The sequence below is a fragment of the Solea senegalensis genome, linkage group LG11 (genome assembly GCF_019176455.1).
Source record: "Solea senegalensis isolate Sse05_10M linkage group LG11, IFAPA_SoseM_1, whole genome shotgun sequence".
NCBI classification, from domain to species: domain Eukaryota; kingdom Metazoa; phylum Chordata; class Actinopteri; order Pleuronectiformes; family Soleidae; genus Solea; species Solea senegalensis.
In genome coordinates this window covers 15,764,682-15,783,500 of record NC_058031.1, presented here as the reverse complement: position 1 = coordinate 15,783,500, position 18,819 = coordinate 15,764,682, and the positions used below count along the sequence as shown (strand labels likewise).

General features: G+C 35.8%; 3 protein-coding genes across 3 annotated transcripts; 1 reads left to right on the top strand and 2 right to left on the bottom strand.

Annotated features, from left to right (window-relative positions):
* Window positions 1–31: 31 nt before the first annotated feature.
* Window positions 32–13,582, bottom strand: ppih (peptidylprolyl isomerase H (cyclophilin H)). Its single transcript, XM_044039235.1, has 9 exons — window positions 13,399–13,582; window positions 6,095–6,159; window positions 5,985–6,008; window positions 4,579–4,623; window positions 3,333–3,375; window positions 1,542–1,634; window positions 906–993; window positions 778–818; window positions 32–467 (listed from the first exon to the last, which is right to left on the bottom strand). The coding sequence occupies exons 1-9, from the start codon at window positions 13,462–13,464 to the stop codon at window positions 399–401; spliced, it is 534 nt and encodes a 177-aa protein (XP_043895170.1). The 5' UTR covers window positions 13,465–13,582; the 3' UTR covers window positions 32–398.
* On the top strand, window positions 8,075–10,779 carry si:dkeyp-100a1.6 (probable G-protein coupled receptor 160). Its single transcript, XM_044039234.1, has 2 exons — window positions 8,075–8,189; window positions 9,239–10,779. The coding sequence occupies exon 2, from the start codon at window positions 9,285–9,287 to the stop codon at window positions 10,377–10,379; it is 1,095 nt and encodes a 364-aa protein (XP_043895169.1). The 5' UTR covers window positions 8,075–8,189; window positions 9,239–9,284; the 3' UTR covers window positions 10,380–10,779.
* A 729-nt stretch (window positions 13,583–14,311) lies between the features above and the next one.
* Window positions 14,312–18,143, bottom strand: taf10 (TAF10 RNA polymerase II, TATA box binding protein (TBP)-associated factor). The gene is made up of 5 exons (XM_044037299.1): window positions 17,743–18,143; window positions 16,884–17,041; window positions 15,808–15,872; window positions 14,727–14,841; window positions 14,312–14,633 (listed from the first exon to the last, which is right to left on the bottom strand). Exons 1-5 carry the CDS (start codon window positions 17,873–17,875, stop codon window positions 14,544–14,546), a joined length of 561 nt encoding a protein of 186 aa, XP_043893234.1. The 5' UTR covers window positions 17,876–18,143; the 3' UTR covers window positions 14,312–14,543.
* Between the last annotated feature and the right edge of the window lie 676 nt (window positions 18,144–18,819).

Genomic DNA, 18,819 nt, shown 5'->3' with positions numbered 1-18,819 from the left:
CACTTTAAAATAAAATGCTTGCCTCCAAACGTTTACAAAACGGTAAAACAATTTATTGGTAAATGACATGCCGAAAGTGTGTGTGTCAAGTAGAAATCAGATTATTTGACGTGACAACAAACTAGTATTTTTCAAATCACATGAAATTTTCATTTATACCACCCCTCTGCTCAACATTACGTTTGACTGACTCCTAATTCATTATTCCAAACAATTACATCTTGCCAACGCTGGGCTAATGTGTCAGTCGTCTGGGATTTAGTTTACAACATATTTAAAAAATGGTGAAAATTGTGAGCAGAATTTTATAATGTTCTTCAATGTGCATATATGTGGGCTGATATTTGCTGATCAAGCTACAAACAGATGTTTTTACACTGGTGATGTGAACAAGCAGATCACATCTCTCCACACTGTGCAATGAGTATAGGGAGTTTGGGCTTGTTGTTGGGACCCGTGGGGGCGTTCTGTTAACAGAGGAAAACAAATGTTCAGCTTTACAGCAACACCAGAGGGATTTCAGCCACAGTTAGGTTTCATATCAAGTTTTAAAATCACATCACAAGTTATATTCTGACTTTGATATGGGGGATGAGTGAAAAAAATGAAAGACATGATGAATTAATACACTGCTACAGTAGTGCACTAGAAACATCTATTTAAAAATCATATTATATCGATCTTCTGAAGAGTCAACCTTCACGGACAATGGAGGCAGATACATTTTAATCATTTAAATAATAAATATAAAATGTTTTTGAATTTTTTTTTTTTTACCTCAATCTTTCGCATTATCAGCAAACCGTCAACCACTTTTCCTGAAACGGTTTTAATTTAAGACAATTAAAACTCTTGACACAACATCAGATTAAAATACAGCTTTAAATCAAAATGAATGCACTCACCAAAAACAACATGCTTCCCGTCTAACCAGTCACATTTCGTGCAGGTGATGAAAAACTGACAACCATTTGTTCCTGGACCACTGTTTGCCTGTGAAGATAAAAGAATAAGCAGTATTGAACATATTAACATCAGCTTTAATTTGAAATGTATCAATCAACTCCTGTTGTTCACAGAAATAACAGTACATTACATGTCATTTAGCAGACACTTTTAACCAAGGCGACTTACAATAATTGCATTTCAACATTTGGGTACAAACAAGTGCTTCAAGTAAGTCAGACTATAAAGTGCTACTCATAAGTGCGATGTACAAGTAAGTGCTTTTTTTTGTGTCGTCATCGTCTTAGTCGAGGTAGAGTCAAAAGAGATGTGTTTTTAGTCGGCAGCGGAAAATGTGGAGGCTTTCTTTGGTCCGGATGTCGATGGGGAGCTCGTTCCACCATTTGGGAGCCAGGACAGTGAACAGTCGTGAGTTTTGGTGAGTGACCCCGCGATCCTCTCAGTGAGATAAGAATCAGTTCACTTTGAATGGATTAATCACGTTGAACTTTTACTAAGTCATTAAGTCATACAGTATAATACAGGAAATAGTTAAGGTAGCTTCCAGTCATCATTGGATTAATCTACAGACGTACCATGGAGAGAAGACCAGGAGCAGAGTGCTTCATTCTGAAGTTTTCATCTGCAAATGGACCTCTGTAGATGCTGCAGATACCCGTGCCATCACCCTTTAACAAACACAAACAGTACAGGGCTTAGAAAAGATGTTTTTGACATGGTGTAATTCATTACACGCCCTGCAGAGGGGGACACACCAAAGTATTTTCTTTCTCTATCCAAAGTGCAACTCTGGCTTCTCAAACATCACAAGATTTGGATACTTTAAACAAGATATGGAAATGGAGGCATAAAGTTTTAGAAGTTAAATGTAAAAGATTCTCAATCAGATGTAGAGCCATAAACAGTTAACTTTGGATAAAAAAACAAGTGCATCTAAGAAGTCTAATTAAATATCACGAAAAAATGATTTATTATTTATATTACAATGTTGAATATGTTGTTTATTACATGGTGCCTCTGTAAATGCAGAGAGATAGAAGCTAAACTCAATCCTCTTTTTGTACATTTCAGAGGCTTGTCCAAGTTTCACTGGCGGGAAGAATTCTGTCTTTTTTTATTTGCTTGATGCATTCATTGTTCTGTCATTATTCATTCACCACACCAAGAAAAACACTAACAAACCACTGTGATATGCTACCATTAGTGTAATAAACTGGAAACAGAATATAGTCCTACCACTACCACTATAACTTCCTACCACTGCAGGTGGAAGTTAGACCCTGTTCAGACCTGGTTTTAACATTCATCTATATCAGCTGTTTATTTCTTTGTCAGTTTTACGTAGAGGACGAGCTCTAAGCTCTCATATTTTCTGTTGTTGAGCATCATAATGTTTTGTTTCATTCTGTTAAAATAAAAGTCTTTAAATATATCCGGCCTACAGAATGATACGTTTACCCACGTGTCACGGACAAGAGCCTACGCAGCCTCTATGTGACATTTTGTTTATCAATCAAAGTCAATAATAAAGATAATAAATAATAATAATAATAATAATAATAATAATATTGGTCCGATATTGGTCAAAATCAGGGATATTGGACAGACAAAAATGTAAGATGTGATACAATCCAAAAACCCTATATACACCACATGCTGTTTACTATAAAAATATATAAGTAAATATAAGTAAAAATCCGCAAAAGTATTTTAGCAGAGTCATGTTTGGGCTGCTTATTTCTTCTTTTGGGGAGAACAAACTTTGTGACACAGCCTTTGAAATGACTTAGCACAAAAGTGTGTGAACAGCTTCATAGTTCATAAATATCGGAATCACTAGATACTCGAGTTTGTGATTTCGGTATCGTCCATCATTTAAAATCAAATAAATCAAATAAATACCAAACGAATTTAATTTTATAACCGCTTTTACAAAGAGGGAGCGATCGTTAATATCTCAGTGGTAAATGTGTCAGTCCAGCAACAGCACCTTCGCTCTTTGTTCTTCAAACCTCATGAAAAATGTACTTCTTGGCATCAGCCTATACTTCCTTCTGACTTAGTTGATCTGTGTTAAACAACATTTAACACAGAATTTGTAATAATGCAAAATCTACAAAATGATGCAGAGTTTCGCATTTAACCCTCCCAGCAAGCAGACATTAAAAACTGAAAAAAAGACCCTGCAAAAACATTTTACTCAATAAACCGTGTGTTCATTTGTGTCATAACAACAATAACATTTGTTGCTGTGCTGTTGCATGTTGCATGCATGTTCTGCAAGATAAATTTACCTTTGCCTTAATCCAAGCTACACATACAATCAAATGTGACAGGTAGCATTATACCGAGGTGCATGTACTTACATTCACAAAGTCCCCTCCTTGTATCATAAAGTCTTTGATCACCCTGACAACACACAACGAACAATATATCAGTAAATTGATCTCTGTTGAATGGAATGGTTACTTTTGAGACATAGGAGATTATACGATATTATTGCACATTGTGGTAAAAAACACTTACAATAAGTTCATTGTGGTGAATAAAACTGTCTCGCTCACCGCATCATCCAGTCCTTGTGATTTCTTTTCTTCATGTGCCAAAAGGGGGAGCTTATTAAACTATGTATTCTATCTGTCATATTTCTGACTAACGTTAATGTAGACTGAAGTGGATGCTTGTTTGTTTACACACATTTTTTATCTCACCTTTCTGGGCCATTATCTTCCACCTCTATGGCATCATTTAGACAAGAAAATTAGATCCTGATTGCCATCGAGCCATTTTTGGTTGCTCCAGCTATTCTCTGAAACTCCCTTCTGCTTTACAACATGCTCTCAGATTAGGCATGGTGGTTGTTAGACGTGTGATTTTAAAAGGAGTGGAAGTCAGCCTCAGTTTTTTCTTCCCTGACCTCGGAACTGACTTATTCTTAAAAAGTGATGTATTTCTGCACTTAATATGTATTACTTACGTTACCTTTGTGTATGTTCTTGTAATGTTTTAATCAGATGTGTACAGGGAACTGATGGTTTGTGGTATTTGTGTTATGTTCTTTGCTTTTCTTTTTGTCTGTGCTCAATCTTGTGGAAAAACCTAAAAAACATATTTTTTCAGTCCTTGCAATAATATCGTAAATCACAATTATTTTGGTCAGGATAATTGGGACAAGAAATGTTTATATGGTCCCATGCCTAGAGCCTAAGAAAATGTATTCGACCTTTTCTTCTGGGAACTACAAATATTTGTTTTATCTACAGTGGTTGTTAATTCCAGGTGACTAATCAGTGTTTTTTTTTTTACCCATATTCCATGTCAGTGTGTGTATGTAGGTTGTGCATATGCATTATCAAATACACAAATACATTTGACACTGTTGTTTTACACGGCCTCAGGGATGTAGTATAGAATTCCATCTTCAGTTGGTACATGTGTATTGTACAGACCTCAAGAAACAACCTTAGGTATCCACCCTGGTTGTAACCAGTTTGATTCAACACGAATAATCACAGCAATAAAAAAAGGAAATAGTAGAAGCTGAATTCAATTTATATTTGAATTCACATATTTCCAATATTTGGAGGACAATACACAAAACAAAGTGTATACCTGTGGAATGTGCAGCCTTTGAATCCAATAGGAACTCCATCCTTCCTGAAGGTGCAGAGGTTTGAGACAGAACAAAACAATGTTAGCAGCAAAGACAATACACAGTATAGTATTACACACTATCACCTCTCACTAAGAAGGCTTTGTGATATCTGGACAGGCAGCAACATTATTTATAAGGGTATCCTGTTAGTGTGCACTGTAGCTGTCAGATGTCGGTGAACATGCTCCTGTATGTCACAGTTTATACACACACACACACACACACACACACACACACACACACACTATGTATACATACAGAGAACCTGGTCATGTTGAAATGAGTGCAGATCCAACCATGTTTAGCAGTTGGCAGCAAAACTTTGGTTTTTCTCAAAAAATGCCCAGTCAGAAGAAAGACATATAAAACATCAGATTTTTCCCTCTCTGTTCATAGTTGAGGTTTTGTGCTTCTTAATGCAGAGTATACATTTTTTTTTATCATTATTATTTATGTGACAGGGACATTGCATACAACATACGTACATACATTTTATTGTATTTCTTGTGTACTTTGTAGCTTATGTAAATAATATAATATAGCTACTTATTTTGTAAAACTGGAATTTATTTTTATCTGGAATTTATTTTTATTTTTATTTTATTGCTGCACAATTGCACAGTGGGACGTGTCGCAAAGTCATTTCACTGGGGTTGTACTTGTACATCCACATGTGACGAATAAAAAAATCTTGAATCTTGAACAATTTTTTATGGAATTAGATTTGTGTCAACTTTTTCAAACAGCACCTTTTAAGAAGCAAATAAAATATTGCTTTAATCATTGAAAAATATTGTGTTTTATTATTTGAAAACACACTTGTTTTGCTTGCAAAATATGGACAAAGGAAAAGCAACATTTGAAAAATGTTGAGACTTAAGTGGAAACATAAACTTTAGAAGATCAAAATCTGTTCACAACACATCACCCTGAAAAAGAAAATCATTTACAATAAAGTGAAAAATAATAACAAAAAAAACATGCAGAAGATTTTATCAATGACCAATTGAACAATAATAATAATAATAATAATAATAATAAGAGAAACCAGAGCCAGTTAACAACCAGCTTTGTGATACCAGTTATTCAGGAAAAGAGATGTCAGGCTCAGTGAAACCAGAAGAGAAACCAGAGAAACCAGAGAAACTGCAGTGACACAAGCCGCTGGTTGTTCAATATATACACATGGTTAAACTCTGGTTAAACCTAAAGACAATTCAAATGAATAGAAACCTATTCTGTTAACAAGGTTCCCCATCTTCATTAATCAGTGAAGATTATTATTATTTTCATGTTGTAAATATCAGGTTGCTGGCAAATGCTGGGACGTAAAGACACTGTATGAATGTGTACCATGCCTTACCTAAACTCTCCAGTGCAGAATTGCCTGTAAGAGATGATGAAACAGTCACAAATAGTCCAATAATAAGTTACACGTGAATGCAGGGTGAATAAAAATGGATTTCTCCTCACCTGAAATTCTCTGCTGTCTTTGGAACCACATCAGCAAACAATTCAATCTTCATCCGTCCGACATCCTGACAAAACATACACAACAAGAAACATTTAATGAAGACAGAAACAATACAAATAACGAAACAACACAAGAAATAGATTGTTCCTGGAGGTCACTCATACATTAGGACCCTGACTGCACAGCATCCAGCTGAAGCTGAAGCTGCTATACTCTGAATACAGAAATGAACCAAAATCAATCCTTTCAAACTCATTTAAATTATACACATATAAGAAACTAAAAAAACAGATTACTTGTTTTAATTGTGAAGAAATGACTCAAACCGAATAACCAATCATTGAAATAGTTGAAATGAATTGAGTAATCAATTACTATTATTCCAATCTCTCTTCCATTCTACTTCTGAATTTGTGTACAATAACAAGTCATGCTTATGTTTCATAAAATAAAAATGTGTGGGGGTTTTATATAAGGTGTAGGCCATGCTCTTAGTGGCAGGAGCCAAAAATCATGCTTGGACGAATATTACATGACACACTATGCCATAGAAAGATATTTGTGTAAATGTACGAGGGGCATGAGAGCTTCCATGAAAAATCCAAGCTGTGCTCACAGCGACCTCTAGGATTTCTTGTCACATAAATTGTCACATTTAAGAAGCTCAAAGATCAGAGAACTTGTTTTTATCATTTAAAAAAAATCTCAAATCGATTATTTAAAGATCAGAGACCAATAGAGGTCACTTATTCTTATCCACTGGACTTTTAACTGAACATGAAGTCGACACCATTTTATTTCAATGATAAAAGACACTTTGTCCCAATTCTGCTATCATTTCTCAGTGGTCAAAGCATACATAATTGAAATATGGAAATGGGGAGATACTACAACTGTGATGTAAAACACCAATACACATTTAATCCCTGTGTGTGCAGCCTCTGTGCACACAAGCTTCCCACAACCCAGGGGGATGTGAAAGTGACCAACAGTTAAAAGAAAAGTGTGTCTGTGTGCTAAGGAACAATGAGCTGGTGTCAAGAGAACATGACATCACTGCACAACTGTCCCCTCACTCCACACAGACAACTCACTGTCAAACAAGCAGCCAATAGATCCCCTGTTTTTTGTGTCGAGAGTCCGGTATAGTTGTACAATGACAAAAGAGAAGCTGCTGCCATGGAACGAGCAAACAGCAAAGCACATTTTATGTTCTGAGGGTTTGATGTCCACTGACAGGTAAGACAGCCTTTAATACAAGACAGCTTACAGCACTTATAAAGTAGTATTCTATCAGTACTACGTAGGATACAGTGTCTACATTTTGAAGAGATTATGCAGTTGAAATATTGCTGGAATTATCAAACAGAACGGGTGTAATTTGCAGATCTAGACTAGGCGGTTTCATCTTAACTATCACATGAATGAGTACAAAGTGCAGACACAACTGCCATCTACTACACCCACTTTGAATGATCATGGACCTTTATTAGAGAGCAAACATTTGCACACAGGAAAAAAAAAAGAAACAAAAACAAACAGCATCACCAATCGGTGACTTATTGTTTATGATAAAAGGTTAATGCTTATCATAGGACATTCAATATAAGAGGATATATTGGTTGTTACAGTAAAGGGCGTTACACTTTTAACCCTCGTAATTTGAATTTGGTAATCTTATTCCAACATACTTTGGATTACATTAAAAGTATACCAGTATACAGTAGCAGTTGTTTTCATAATAGCCAATATTTCTAAGAAGTAACCTCAGTCCTTCAGCATCCATAACTTGATACTGTTCCCTGGGATTCTAGTGTAATTGTATAGCAGAATAGTGTCAACAGACAAAACCAGGGTGTGGTGTTAACCAAATAGCACTGTTAAAAGGAAGTGAGTTTCTATCGCTGGGGCTTGCAAACATGTTTCCTTCAAGACAACAGAGGTGTGTCCTATCAGTTTGCATTTAGAAAAGGTGGAGCCATAAACAGAGCAGATCCACCAGACAGCAGTCCGCACAAACAAGACTTGCTGTAAGACCTCAAACTTGCATGACTGTTGAGTTTCACTGGACTACAATAACCCTGATCACAAAAGGTATGGGCATTTTAAATTGTTGAACAAATGCTACATGCTTCAATGGCAGAACCTGCTTTACTTGCATGTTTACCACCTGGTCACAAAGGCCTTTAATAACTAGAGTAATATGTATATTCATGGTCCTGATGCTGAGATGTTTAAACATTAACTTACCATGCTTTACAAAAACGTTAGTTATCTAAAACATGATAAAATATACATACCATACAAAGACCAAGAAATGACGTATGTTTTATAATTTAAGGGGGTGAAGCACACAGTTCGACAAAGGTTTTGGTGTAAGGTTTATTCTTCTTTTTTTTTTAAAGGAAGTAGATCATTTAGTGGAGTTAATACTGCACCAGTTTTCCAATGTAACGCAAATCCAGTGTAATCTGAAAGTAAATAGTAAAAACAACTCTAATCAAGGCTTTTATACATTACAATATGAGCCTTTATCACCACATTTTGACATGTTTTAGCAAGAAAAGCACAGATCTTACTGATACTTTTATCCATGGCTCTGTTCATTTCAAATAGTCAGGAAGGCCAGTGAAACAGAGAGTCAACATACACTCAGAACTGAGGAAGCTAAATGGATCTCAGCTATCATTTGAATATTTGTTTACATAAAAATATCCACTTTTCCTCCTGTAAAACATCAAACCGTGCCAGGAAAAAGCCCCAGATTGTTTGCCAGATAAGGTACACGACAAACCTGTCGGTTTGGTCAGGAGGAAAAAACTTTGCTGGTCTGCATGACCAGCAATAGTGATTATTTTCATAATCGATTAATCATTTGGTACATAAAATATCAGAAAACCGTAAAAAATATTGATCATGTTCGTCAAACTTGGAAATGATGGTGTTCTCAAATGTCTTGTTTTGTCCACAAACCAAAATGATTACATTTTAATGATTTCTTTGTTATGTAGAACATATTCACATTTAAGAAGCTTAAACATTAGGAAATGAATTGAGTAATTGATTAATAATCGATTAATCTTTTCAGCTCTAGTTTTGTACATGCATCTGTGTATTTACTATTATGATGTGTTTCTCCACAGCTTTTCCTGGCACACCTTGGCACCAACCTGTGTGCTGCTGCAGAAAATGCTTCCTGGATTACCATTATTTCCAGACACAAGCCACGCTGTCAAAATGCTGGCGATTATTGAGCAGTGGGACGAGAGGTCTGGCTGTCAGGCAGACAAAAGTGAAAAGTATCTGTTACTAATTGTTGTTAAGTTGGGAATGGATGCAGCAGTCTTTTACCTATGTTGCCGGAAGATTTCTACTTCCTTTTTCTACATGTGCAGCCTGTCCATGGTCCTAGCTGACTTAGTGATGGCAGTTTGTATGTCTGCTCTGTGGTTTCTTGGAGCTGAAAAGTCTTCTGTGTGTTATTTTTTGGCTCATATCTCGGCAACATTTGCAGCACTGCCACTGCCGATGATGTGCTTTGGTTTATTGGACTACTGTACAGAAGACACCTGCCTTGGCATTAAGAGAGTCATCTGCAAATTCCTCAGGAACGTGGTATTGACAGTGCTGGTGTGGATGCTTGCTGTTCTTTACTCCTTCGCTTCTACGAATGCGGAGCTGATGTTACTGGTTTACAAAACAGGGGTAAAGGCCTCCGTTTGTGAAGTACAGGAGTCTATGTTAGTTACCTACTTCGTTTTGGGGCTTTTCATCATCATTATTTTTACAATGCTGCCCTTTTGTTCAAGCATTCCCCGATGGGTGACAGAGGTTGACAGGTTGTCTGAACTGAGGGAAGAACAAGAGAACCACAGGAGCGATTTGTTCACCTCAACCCCATCAACAGAGACAAAAAGCATTAAGGACAACTATCTGGAGGACACCATCAAGCCACGGCCACCTCTGTGGTTTAGTTTAACTCTGGGCTTCAGTACATTTTGGATGCCATATCTCACAATGTCTGTGGTTTGTCTGGCTTTTGGCTTTGGAGTACCTGCCTACATCAATGTCAACCTTCTCCTGCTTGAGTGCACCAACAGTTTACTAATGGGTCTGGTGTTCTGGGTAAAGAGCAAGTCCTTTGGGCCATATAGCCATGTACCAGAGAACGTGTGCTTATGGCACGTTTACTGGCATTTGAGCAAAGGAACATGGCAGCAGCATCTCCCCACAGCTGTGTTTAACCCATCAAAAGAGAAGAGACTCTCTCTGTTCTATGTGTAATGGCAACGGTTATCATTTACATTACAGCCCACAGCAAATATTAAACTTATTATACAGGGAAGTCAAATAAGACTCTTTCTTCACTTACAGAGGAAACAAGTCTTTGAAAGGAAATGCTACATCACTAAACAGCACATGCACAGGTTCCATCTGGAGCCAACATGTAAACAAGAAATGGAAAAGACAAGAGACTGTGAACGGACTTTTAAATGAAGAAATGAACTGCAAAAGATCGTGGAAAATGTTTGTAAATATTTCCTAAAAACAAATACAGTCTATATTATCTTGATTAATTTTGTATTTGTCTATCACACGGCCCTATTTATAGATAATTTTATACTCCAGGGAAATGTTATGCTGCTTTCGAAATGCTTCACAATAAAAAATATTCTAAAATACAGTCCTTCATCTTTTCGTTCATTAAACAATGTTTACATTATTTTTCTACCATGTGTCTTCACTTATTCACTATCCACAGAATTCCTTATCATGTGACTGTGAGGAGAATGCACGGGAAATTAAGATACAACAGAGTTTTAAGTATCCACCACAAAAGAAAACAAGCTGCTGGAAGGTTTCAGTGTAAATACAGAAAAGATATCACAGACATGGCTAAGTTCATAAGCCTGTTCTTATTCAGAGGTCTGGTTATTATACCTCAGCAATTTCTTCTTCACCAATGTGACTCCTACAACACATCAGACAAGACAAAAATTCACGGCACAGTATCTAATCTGTAAAACATGATCATCTTTAACCTGTACACAAGTGTAGACATGGAAAGTGGTGGAGCTTTTTTTCCCTTTACTTAACACACACACTAGGTTTTTGCAGTGACCTATCCTTAATAAAACAGTAGGTGACATTCACATGTTACAGTTTGTTACCTCCACCAAGGAGGTTATGCTTTCATTGGTGTTGGTTTAACTGTGAATGTGTCTTCTTTTAGCAAACTTTTTGACAGGTAATCTGGACCTGTTTTGTGATGGGTATCACCCAAATAAAACAATATTAGTCAGAATCATCATATTTTGGAGAAATTCACATCTCTTAGAAAGGGCAAAAATACAAAAACAAGAAATCATATCTTTGTCAAAACTCATCAGATTTGAACTGATAATAAATTTGATCTAGATCTGGTCCAGATTAAATTTAAATTTAAAATGAAGTACCAACTTTGGCGACTGGTAGGGCCTCCAGAGTCCCAAATATAAGTATTAAAATGGTTAAAAAGTTGATTTTGCATAATATGTCCCCTTTAACAAGTTCAGATGTGTATATCTCAGTGACATTTCAAAAGATCAGGGGGATTTTGTGAATGTTGAATGGCTATAAGCAAGTAAAGTTCTATACAGATCGAAATTAGGGCTGAACAATTAATCGAAATTCTATCTAAATCGCAATACTGCTTACTGCAAATTTCAAATCGCAGGAGACGCAATATTTGTTCAGACAAAATTTGATTTTAGATGAATTATTATTTCACATCTTATTCTACAGACTGAAGAGTGCACAAATATCGCACATTAATCCTTTTAAATGTTTTTTTTAATGAAAATGAGAATAATGATGTAAAAATTACCATTCCCTCTGATATCGTGAATCATATCGCAATTGCATTTCTTGTCAAAATAATCGCAATTAGATATTTATTCAAAATCGTTCAGCCCTAATCGAAATGTAAACATTTTGCGAGTATGTATGTAAAACACAGAAAGTGTTGAAGCCCTGGCCGAGGTCAGATCTCTCTCTGAGTGCTCATGTTTTAAAATGTAACACCAACATAAAAAACTACACCAGGTGACAATGCTGGATTAAGCCAAGTCTTATGTATGAAGAATAAAATTTAAAAAAAGAATAAGGAGACAACAAAAAAAACTAGGAAACTAGATCTGTTTGTGTTAGATATTAACCTTCTTATTGGGTTCAAACCTATGTATTAAAATATTTTTAAAAATGTAATCTATATAATGCAAGTAAAAGAAAAATCATATATCACATATAATAAAAGACACATGTTCTTATTACTGCCCATGCTACTGATATAGTGATTCAAATTTATTATCAGAATCAGAATCAGAATCAGAAGAGCTTTATTGCCAAGTACGTATTATAAACATAGTGTGACTCGGGTTGACAGAGCCCTTTTTATTCCTGCTATCTGATTTATATTGTACACTTAGTTGTTGTAAGCTGCTGTCTTAAACTGTTATCTTATTATTTTATAAACAATTCCTAAAACTCAGTGAATTAAAAATTGCAGTTGATATGACAACAAGGGTTCATTCGGTGGTGAATCATTCTGGCACCTTAACATTTTATTATAGCATAATCTATCCTTATTTTATATGCTGCAAACATATTCTGGCTACCACTTTTCCCACATTGTTAAGGTCTGCTCCTCTTTACAAACACAAACTTCTATTCATGTCAAAGGTGAATAGTGAATACTTACCAGATATATGTGTTCAGCTATGCATTTGTTCACCTAAAGTGAAGGCAGATCCTCTAGGGATACTAGACTACACATTGAAATACATAGGACCATCTCTTTGGAACAAGCTATTTATTTTCTTTATCATCATCATCATGGTCTCTAATCAAAGAATTATGGCACTTGGACCCTTTTGTAATGCATTATGACAGATTTCAAACATATTTTTGCTTTGCTACTTTTAGTAGTTGTATATTTTTGTTAACAGGTCTTCCTCCATCTTCCCTGCACAGTTGGTGCAACTTTGTATTACAAATCGTGCAAATACGCAAACTAAACCAACCATGAAACAGATATATACTTGTTACAGCAGTAAAACTGTAACTACATAGTGCTTCGTGAACAGTGACCACCGCTACAATGCACACACAATGTAAACATTTGAGATAAGTAAAACCCTTTGTCAGGTATGAGTGTTAAAATTGAACAGCGCATCACACATTATAAGGTGATATATAGATACGTTGTCTCAACGTTAGCTGGAAGCTAATAAGTCACTGTGACTAAACTAGTTCCTCTACTCACCTGCCCTCCGATGGTGATGTCGAAGAAAACTATGGGATTGTTGGGATTTGTTGCTTGAACAGACATCTTAAGTGTTTCCCTTTTCTCAACAATAATTCACAAATACAGTTTTACCGACCGCACGCGATAAATTCAAATATCCAGCATATGCGCAGCTCAAACCTACGGGGTCTCAGTGGAGACATTATACGGTTAGCAGTTGGGGACAAAACAGTTAAATCGCGAAACTAAATGTGATTTCCCTCACAAAGGCACCACCTGGTGGTAACCATTGGGTAAGGTTTAACTGCTTTATATATCTGGTTCACTTCCAGCCTTTGCTGTGGCATTTATATTTTTTTATTTCACTAATAAAATACCTATATTTAATTTATTTTTAAATGTACTAATAAACTAATCTTAAACCAAGCTGCTTCTTATGACTGCACCATCAATTTATGCCCAGCATTATGGCAGATTTATTTATCCTGTTTCTTTCTCATTACTACTAGAATTATAATAGACTTTATTGTCATTGCACATTATGGTACAACAGTGCAATATAAAAAAAATATTGTAATAAAATGAAATATAAATAAAAACACATACAACAAATACAACATGTACAACAAATCCTAACATAAATGACAAGAACTAAATAATAATCCAGGATTGTAAAGTATAGCATATGGGTCTGTATATGTGTTGTAATGTGAGTGGGCTTCATTTAATATTTATCATACTTGTGAGATTTGATTTACATCAACTTAAAACATTTAATTTTTAAGCATCTGTTGATACCTTTTAACTACCACCTTCTTGAGAAGTATCGAGAGCCGAATTAAGTTTATTATTAGTGGTAGAAAATGGATGGATCATTATTATCATTATAATTTTATTATTATTAATATTAATAATAACATAGGAAGACATCAAGGTTTTTTCAAAGGTTTTATTTCCACAATAAAATGTAATGTTACAATTTACCATAACACAATGGTGGCTCCTCAAAAATAACAAATGGCAATGGGACTACAAAGATTTGTCAAAGCTGTTCTTAAGCAGCATACTCAAAAATAAAACAAGAGAAAATGTTTGATGTTGTTACAGGCTAGTGGGTCAGCAGGGAGATAAACATAGCAAAAGAAAAAGCCTCAAAGACACGTCTACGTGAAATAATATGGTTTCTTAACATTGACGCCATATTCTGAGAGGGCAGGAGTCAGGTCTTCCATAGTCAGAGTGTACTTCTTATCCTATATAAGGAGAAGATAAAAGATGTGAACATCATTAATCAGTCTTTTAGGAACACAAAATATTACAATTAAAGTGCAAGTAGAATTACTGACCTTTGTCTTACTCCTTGAGCTTCCGGAGGCAGTTCCTTTCATCTTACAGTATTGCAGCGCATCATTTGCAATGTCTGAGATAAACTTCTGAGAGGCAAGGGAGATCAGACGGATTCTAGAGACAAAAAAAAGAGCTGTGGTCATTGACAGAATCCCCTGTATGAACAAAGAAAAAGGTTTGAGCAAAATTTCCTATACTTTCTATTTATTCATGCCAGTGACAGACGAGAAAAATATGTGAACCCTTTGGAATCATTAATTTATGTATCAATGTTACCTAAAGTTATAACATGATTTCAAAGAATTAACTATTTCTTCACTTAATGACAACACATTATACAATACAGCCAACTGATAGATGTTTGACAGGTCTTTGTTAAAAAGGTTTTTTAGCACATTCAATTAGATTTTTACAAATAGTGGAATATGAGAAAACAGCCTTCAAATGTGGCAATGATGCAAAACAGCAATGTTATCTACAATTTATCTTTTTTTAATCTTTAATTCAGGGCTCTAAAGTTGCACATGCAACAGAAAATCTCCATTTTTTATTTAATCACACTGTTGCACCTAACATTTCGTCTTGAACCATTATCTTCCTATACGTTTATCTGCAAAGCCTGTTGTCTTTTTGAGCACTTGCTTGAACTCACACATGACATCATGGTCAAAACAAACTTTTCAACTTTTGGGCACCCAACTTTTATAGGCAGACCAGTGCAACCAAAAGTTAGCCTGAAGCCCTGTCATGAATAACTGAGTCACTTTATTATCTCACCTCAAACAAGTCTCCATTCAACTGTGTCAGCTAACAAACTGTGGCATGGATCTAGATTTCCCAAATTGTGAATTAAAGAGAGAGAATGGGGAAATTCAAAACTCTACAGACACTACATGTTGGCTTTCAATAGATTTCATCTGCAGCTGATCAGCTTCCATTTGCTCTGTAATTCCCTTATTTTAGGACTCGTTTTTAAATTGACAGCTATGATCAGCACTGTGCTTTGTGTCATTCAGCTCCATTGGCTATTGGGCAGACCAGCTAACACTGAAAATAGCAGGTAGCACTGATAGGACTTACATTCTTGGATCAGATGCCTCAAAGCCAGCACGGTTGAGGTAGTACCCTGTAACTGCATCAGGAATCTGTAAAGGGGAAAAAAAGGAAATTTATGGAGAATATTATATAACAGTGACAGGGCAAGGGGATATGAAAGGGGATATGAATTTGTCACAAGTACTCTTCAAATATTAACAATATCGACCACTTATACATTATACTGATGCAAATGAATCAACAGAGCATCATATAGCAGAATTGTACTGCAATACTTTGTAATGACATTCTTGATTTCTTTTATTTATTATTTAATTTACCAGGTAAGCGAAACACAGACTACAGTATCTAGTTTCATATTTTTCAGGACTGAATTTCATTGAATGTTGTGGTATTATCTATGGATGAATGATATTGGACTTGTTGCCGATATCTGATATGCTGATATATTGGGAGTGCTTGGGCTGATAAAATACAGTCCAATATACGTATACATTGTTCCCTGAGCCCAACTGCAGAGGTCATTTAGTCTCTTCTACAGAGAAATTAACCTAATATTTTGCCTACTCATGCTGCAGTACATGTCAATATAAATTTCCTTAATTGAGCAAAACAAACAAACATAAACAAAACAATTGTTGTAGAGGGTGCTACCACAGAAGTCAAGGAGGTAGCGGTTTATTGTAGTTAGAGCTGCAACGATTATTCAATTAATCAATTATTAATGGATTATTAAATCGATTGTCAAATATTTAGATAACCGAGTTATCAGTTTAATTCATAATTAAAACAAGTTTTCTGATTTTTCAGCTTCTTGAATGTGAATATTAAATATTTTCTGGTTTCTTAGCTCCATTTAAAAAAAGCAATCAATAAAACTGAATAATTAAACATTACATTCGAGAACATCATTCTTAGGTTTGGTAAACACGATCAATATTTTACAACATTTAGCTTGCATTCCTAATGTTATCAGTAACTGTGGCTGTGTGGACAGAAACAAGTAGGTGTTAGGTACAAGGTGAGAACACTGTGAACATATATGTAATATATATGTATTCCTATGTGACTGTGCCATACAATCACAACACTGGACTTACTGTTGGAGTATACTCTTCCAGCTGCATGAGGAAATCTGCCAGGGGTGTGGCGGAGATGGCAGGTTTCACGTCTCCATTGGTGATACCACCAGGAACATAGACACCATTGGAGACAGATGTGTCCGCCGATGGTGTCACCATGGCCGCTGATGAAGAAGCTGTGATGCAAGTTATTGGAATGAGTTCTTATTAAGTCAAAAAAAACACAAAATGTTTACCCATTGCAGCATTTGTGAAAAGTATATGTAAATCCTGCATGCAAAAAATTATGATCTTTGTCATGACTTAATTCAGCTAGACCATGTCCACGATAAGAGCTTAAGTGTGTGGTGATGTAGAACTATATCACATTATGCTATAAATATTGTATAACAGACTTAGATTGTTTTTTGTTTCTTGCTACAGTTGTTGCTTGTATGTTTATTCTGTCTCTTGCAATAGCTTGGACGTGCAATAGCATGGAATTGTACACACTACATGGTTTCTGTTTTACATCAGTGCAATGCTCAAACCTGTTTCATGAAAAGTGCTATAAAACTTAACTTAATTATTGTTAGTATTATTTTGTCAAATTACAGAAGGTAAACTACAATTAACCTCCCTGTTTGATGCATCTCATCAGCCGACGCTACATCCTTAAAAATGATCACAGCTGAATCAACACCGATCTTCAACAATGTGAATGCAAATCGGAAATTATAACAATTTTCACATGATTATTGGACTATATTGAATTATTTTACCAATGTTTAAGGTTTTACTGATACCATTCATCCATCTTTAATGGAAAAAAACACTTTCCTACTGTGAACTGAGCTAACAGTTTGGCACAACATGGACCCAAGTTCCATAACCTTACCATTACTCGTGATCGAAGGGATGCTGCTGACGCTGGTTGCGACATTATCATTTGCGATACAGTTACTTGAGGTTGAAGACGTCGTAGATGACACTCCAGTTGTGACAGACTGATTCACGTTGTCTATGTTCATGTTTATGATGTTGGCTAACGCGCTAACAGCTAGCTAGCTAGCACGCAAAGCCGTCCAAAAATATCTAAAAGCGCGGCTCGGTGTTATATGACTCAAAGACCAGCGCCCGTCGAAGCACTATGATATAAATTCAATCTGTTTTAATTAGTTTGAGGTCATAAAAATCATAGAATCGCGCGGTTACTTGCAACAGATATGTTTTAGCTAACGTGGGCAGAAAGCGGAGCTCGTACAGCGAAGGAACTTAGCCCGTCACGTGACCTTAGCTTGTACGTATGGTTTGGATCCATGATCGGAGGTGACGAAGATAGCCGACGACCTCCGAAGATAAGACCGACTTTCAGGGGTAGCCATTCCCTCTGACGTACAAGAACATTGTTGTCCTGGAGAGGAGAGATGCACGATTAAAATCTGGAGTGCTGTTGGACCATGTTGATAGTAAACAGTATTAAAAGTGCTGTACATACATAGTGTTGTTGCCCTCTGCACTATTATGGATTATGGATTATAGATAAATTCTCACAATTCTTTCGCACATCAGAAAGGATGTTCCGATGAAGTATTATGGTAATAAAAAATTGAATCTTTCGACAATAAATCCGCAATATCATGAGAATAAACTCGTAATAATGTGAGAATAAAGTCGTAATATTATCAGAATAAAGGGTAAAGTCATAATACTACGAGAATAAAGTCGCAATATTATGAGAAAAAGTCGTAATATTAAGAGAATAAAGTAATTATTAATCAAGCAAAGACCATCAGCTGCAACCTGCAACAATGTGTGTATGTGTTTGTATATATGAATGTGTGTGTATGCATATATGTATGTGTTTGTACGTGTGTGTGCATTTGCATGCATGTGTATCTGCTGTAATTCACTACCAAAAGCATCGTCTGAAATGACGAATTAAGTCTCTTTGTTTGTGGGAAGCAACAACATG

Bases quoted from the DNA above. Each gene is read 5' to 3' on its own strand.
- si:dkeyp-100a1.6 (XM_044039234.1), top strand. From the start codon at position 9,285: ATGCTTCCTGGATTACCATTATTTCCAGACACAAGCCACGCTGTCAAA.
- ppih (XM_044039235.1), bottom strand. From the start codon at position 13,464: ATGTCTGTTCAAGCAACAAATCCCAACAATCCCATAGTTTTCTTCGAC. The intron at 6,160-13,398 runs GTGAGTAGAGGA...ATGTTTTGTCAG, and splicing joins ACATCACCATCGGAGGGCAG to GATGTCGGACGGATGAAGAT. The intron at 819-905 runs GTGAGTGCATTC...AAACCGTTTCAG, and splicing joins CGGGAAGCATGTTGTTTTTG to GAAAAGTGGTTGACGGTTTG.
- taf10 (XM_044037299.1), bottom strand. From the start codon at position 17,875: ATGAACATAGACAACGTGAATCAGTCTGTCACAACTGGAGTGTCATCT. The intron at 15,873-16,883 runs GTAAGTCCAGTG...TCCCCTTTACAG, and splicing joins TGGAAGAGTATACTCCAACA to ATTCCTGATGCAGTTACAGG. The intron at 14,634-14,726 runs GTCAGTAATTCT...CTCCTTATATAG, and splicing joins GCTCAAGGAGTAAGACAAAG to GATAAGAAGTACACTCTGAC.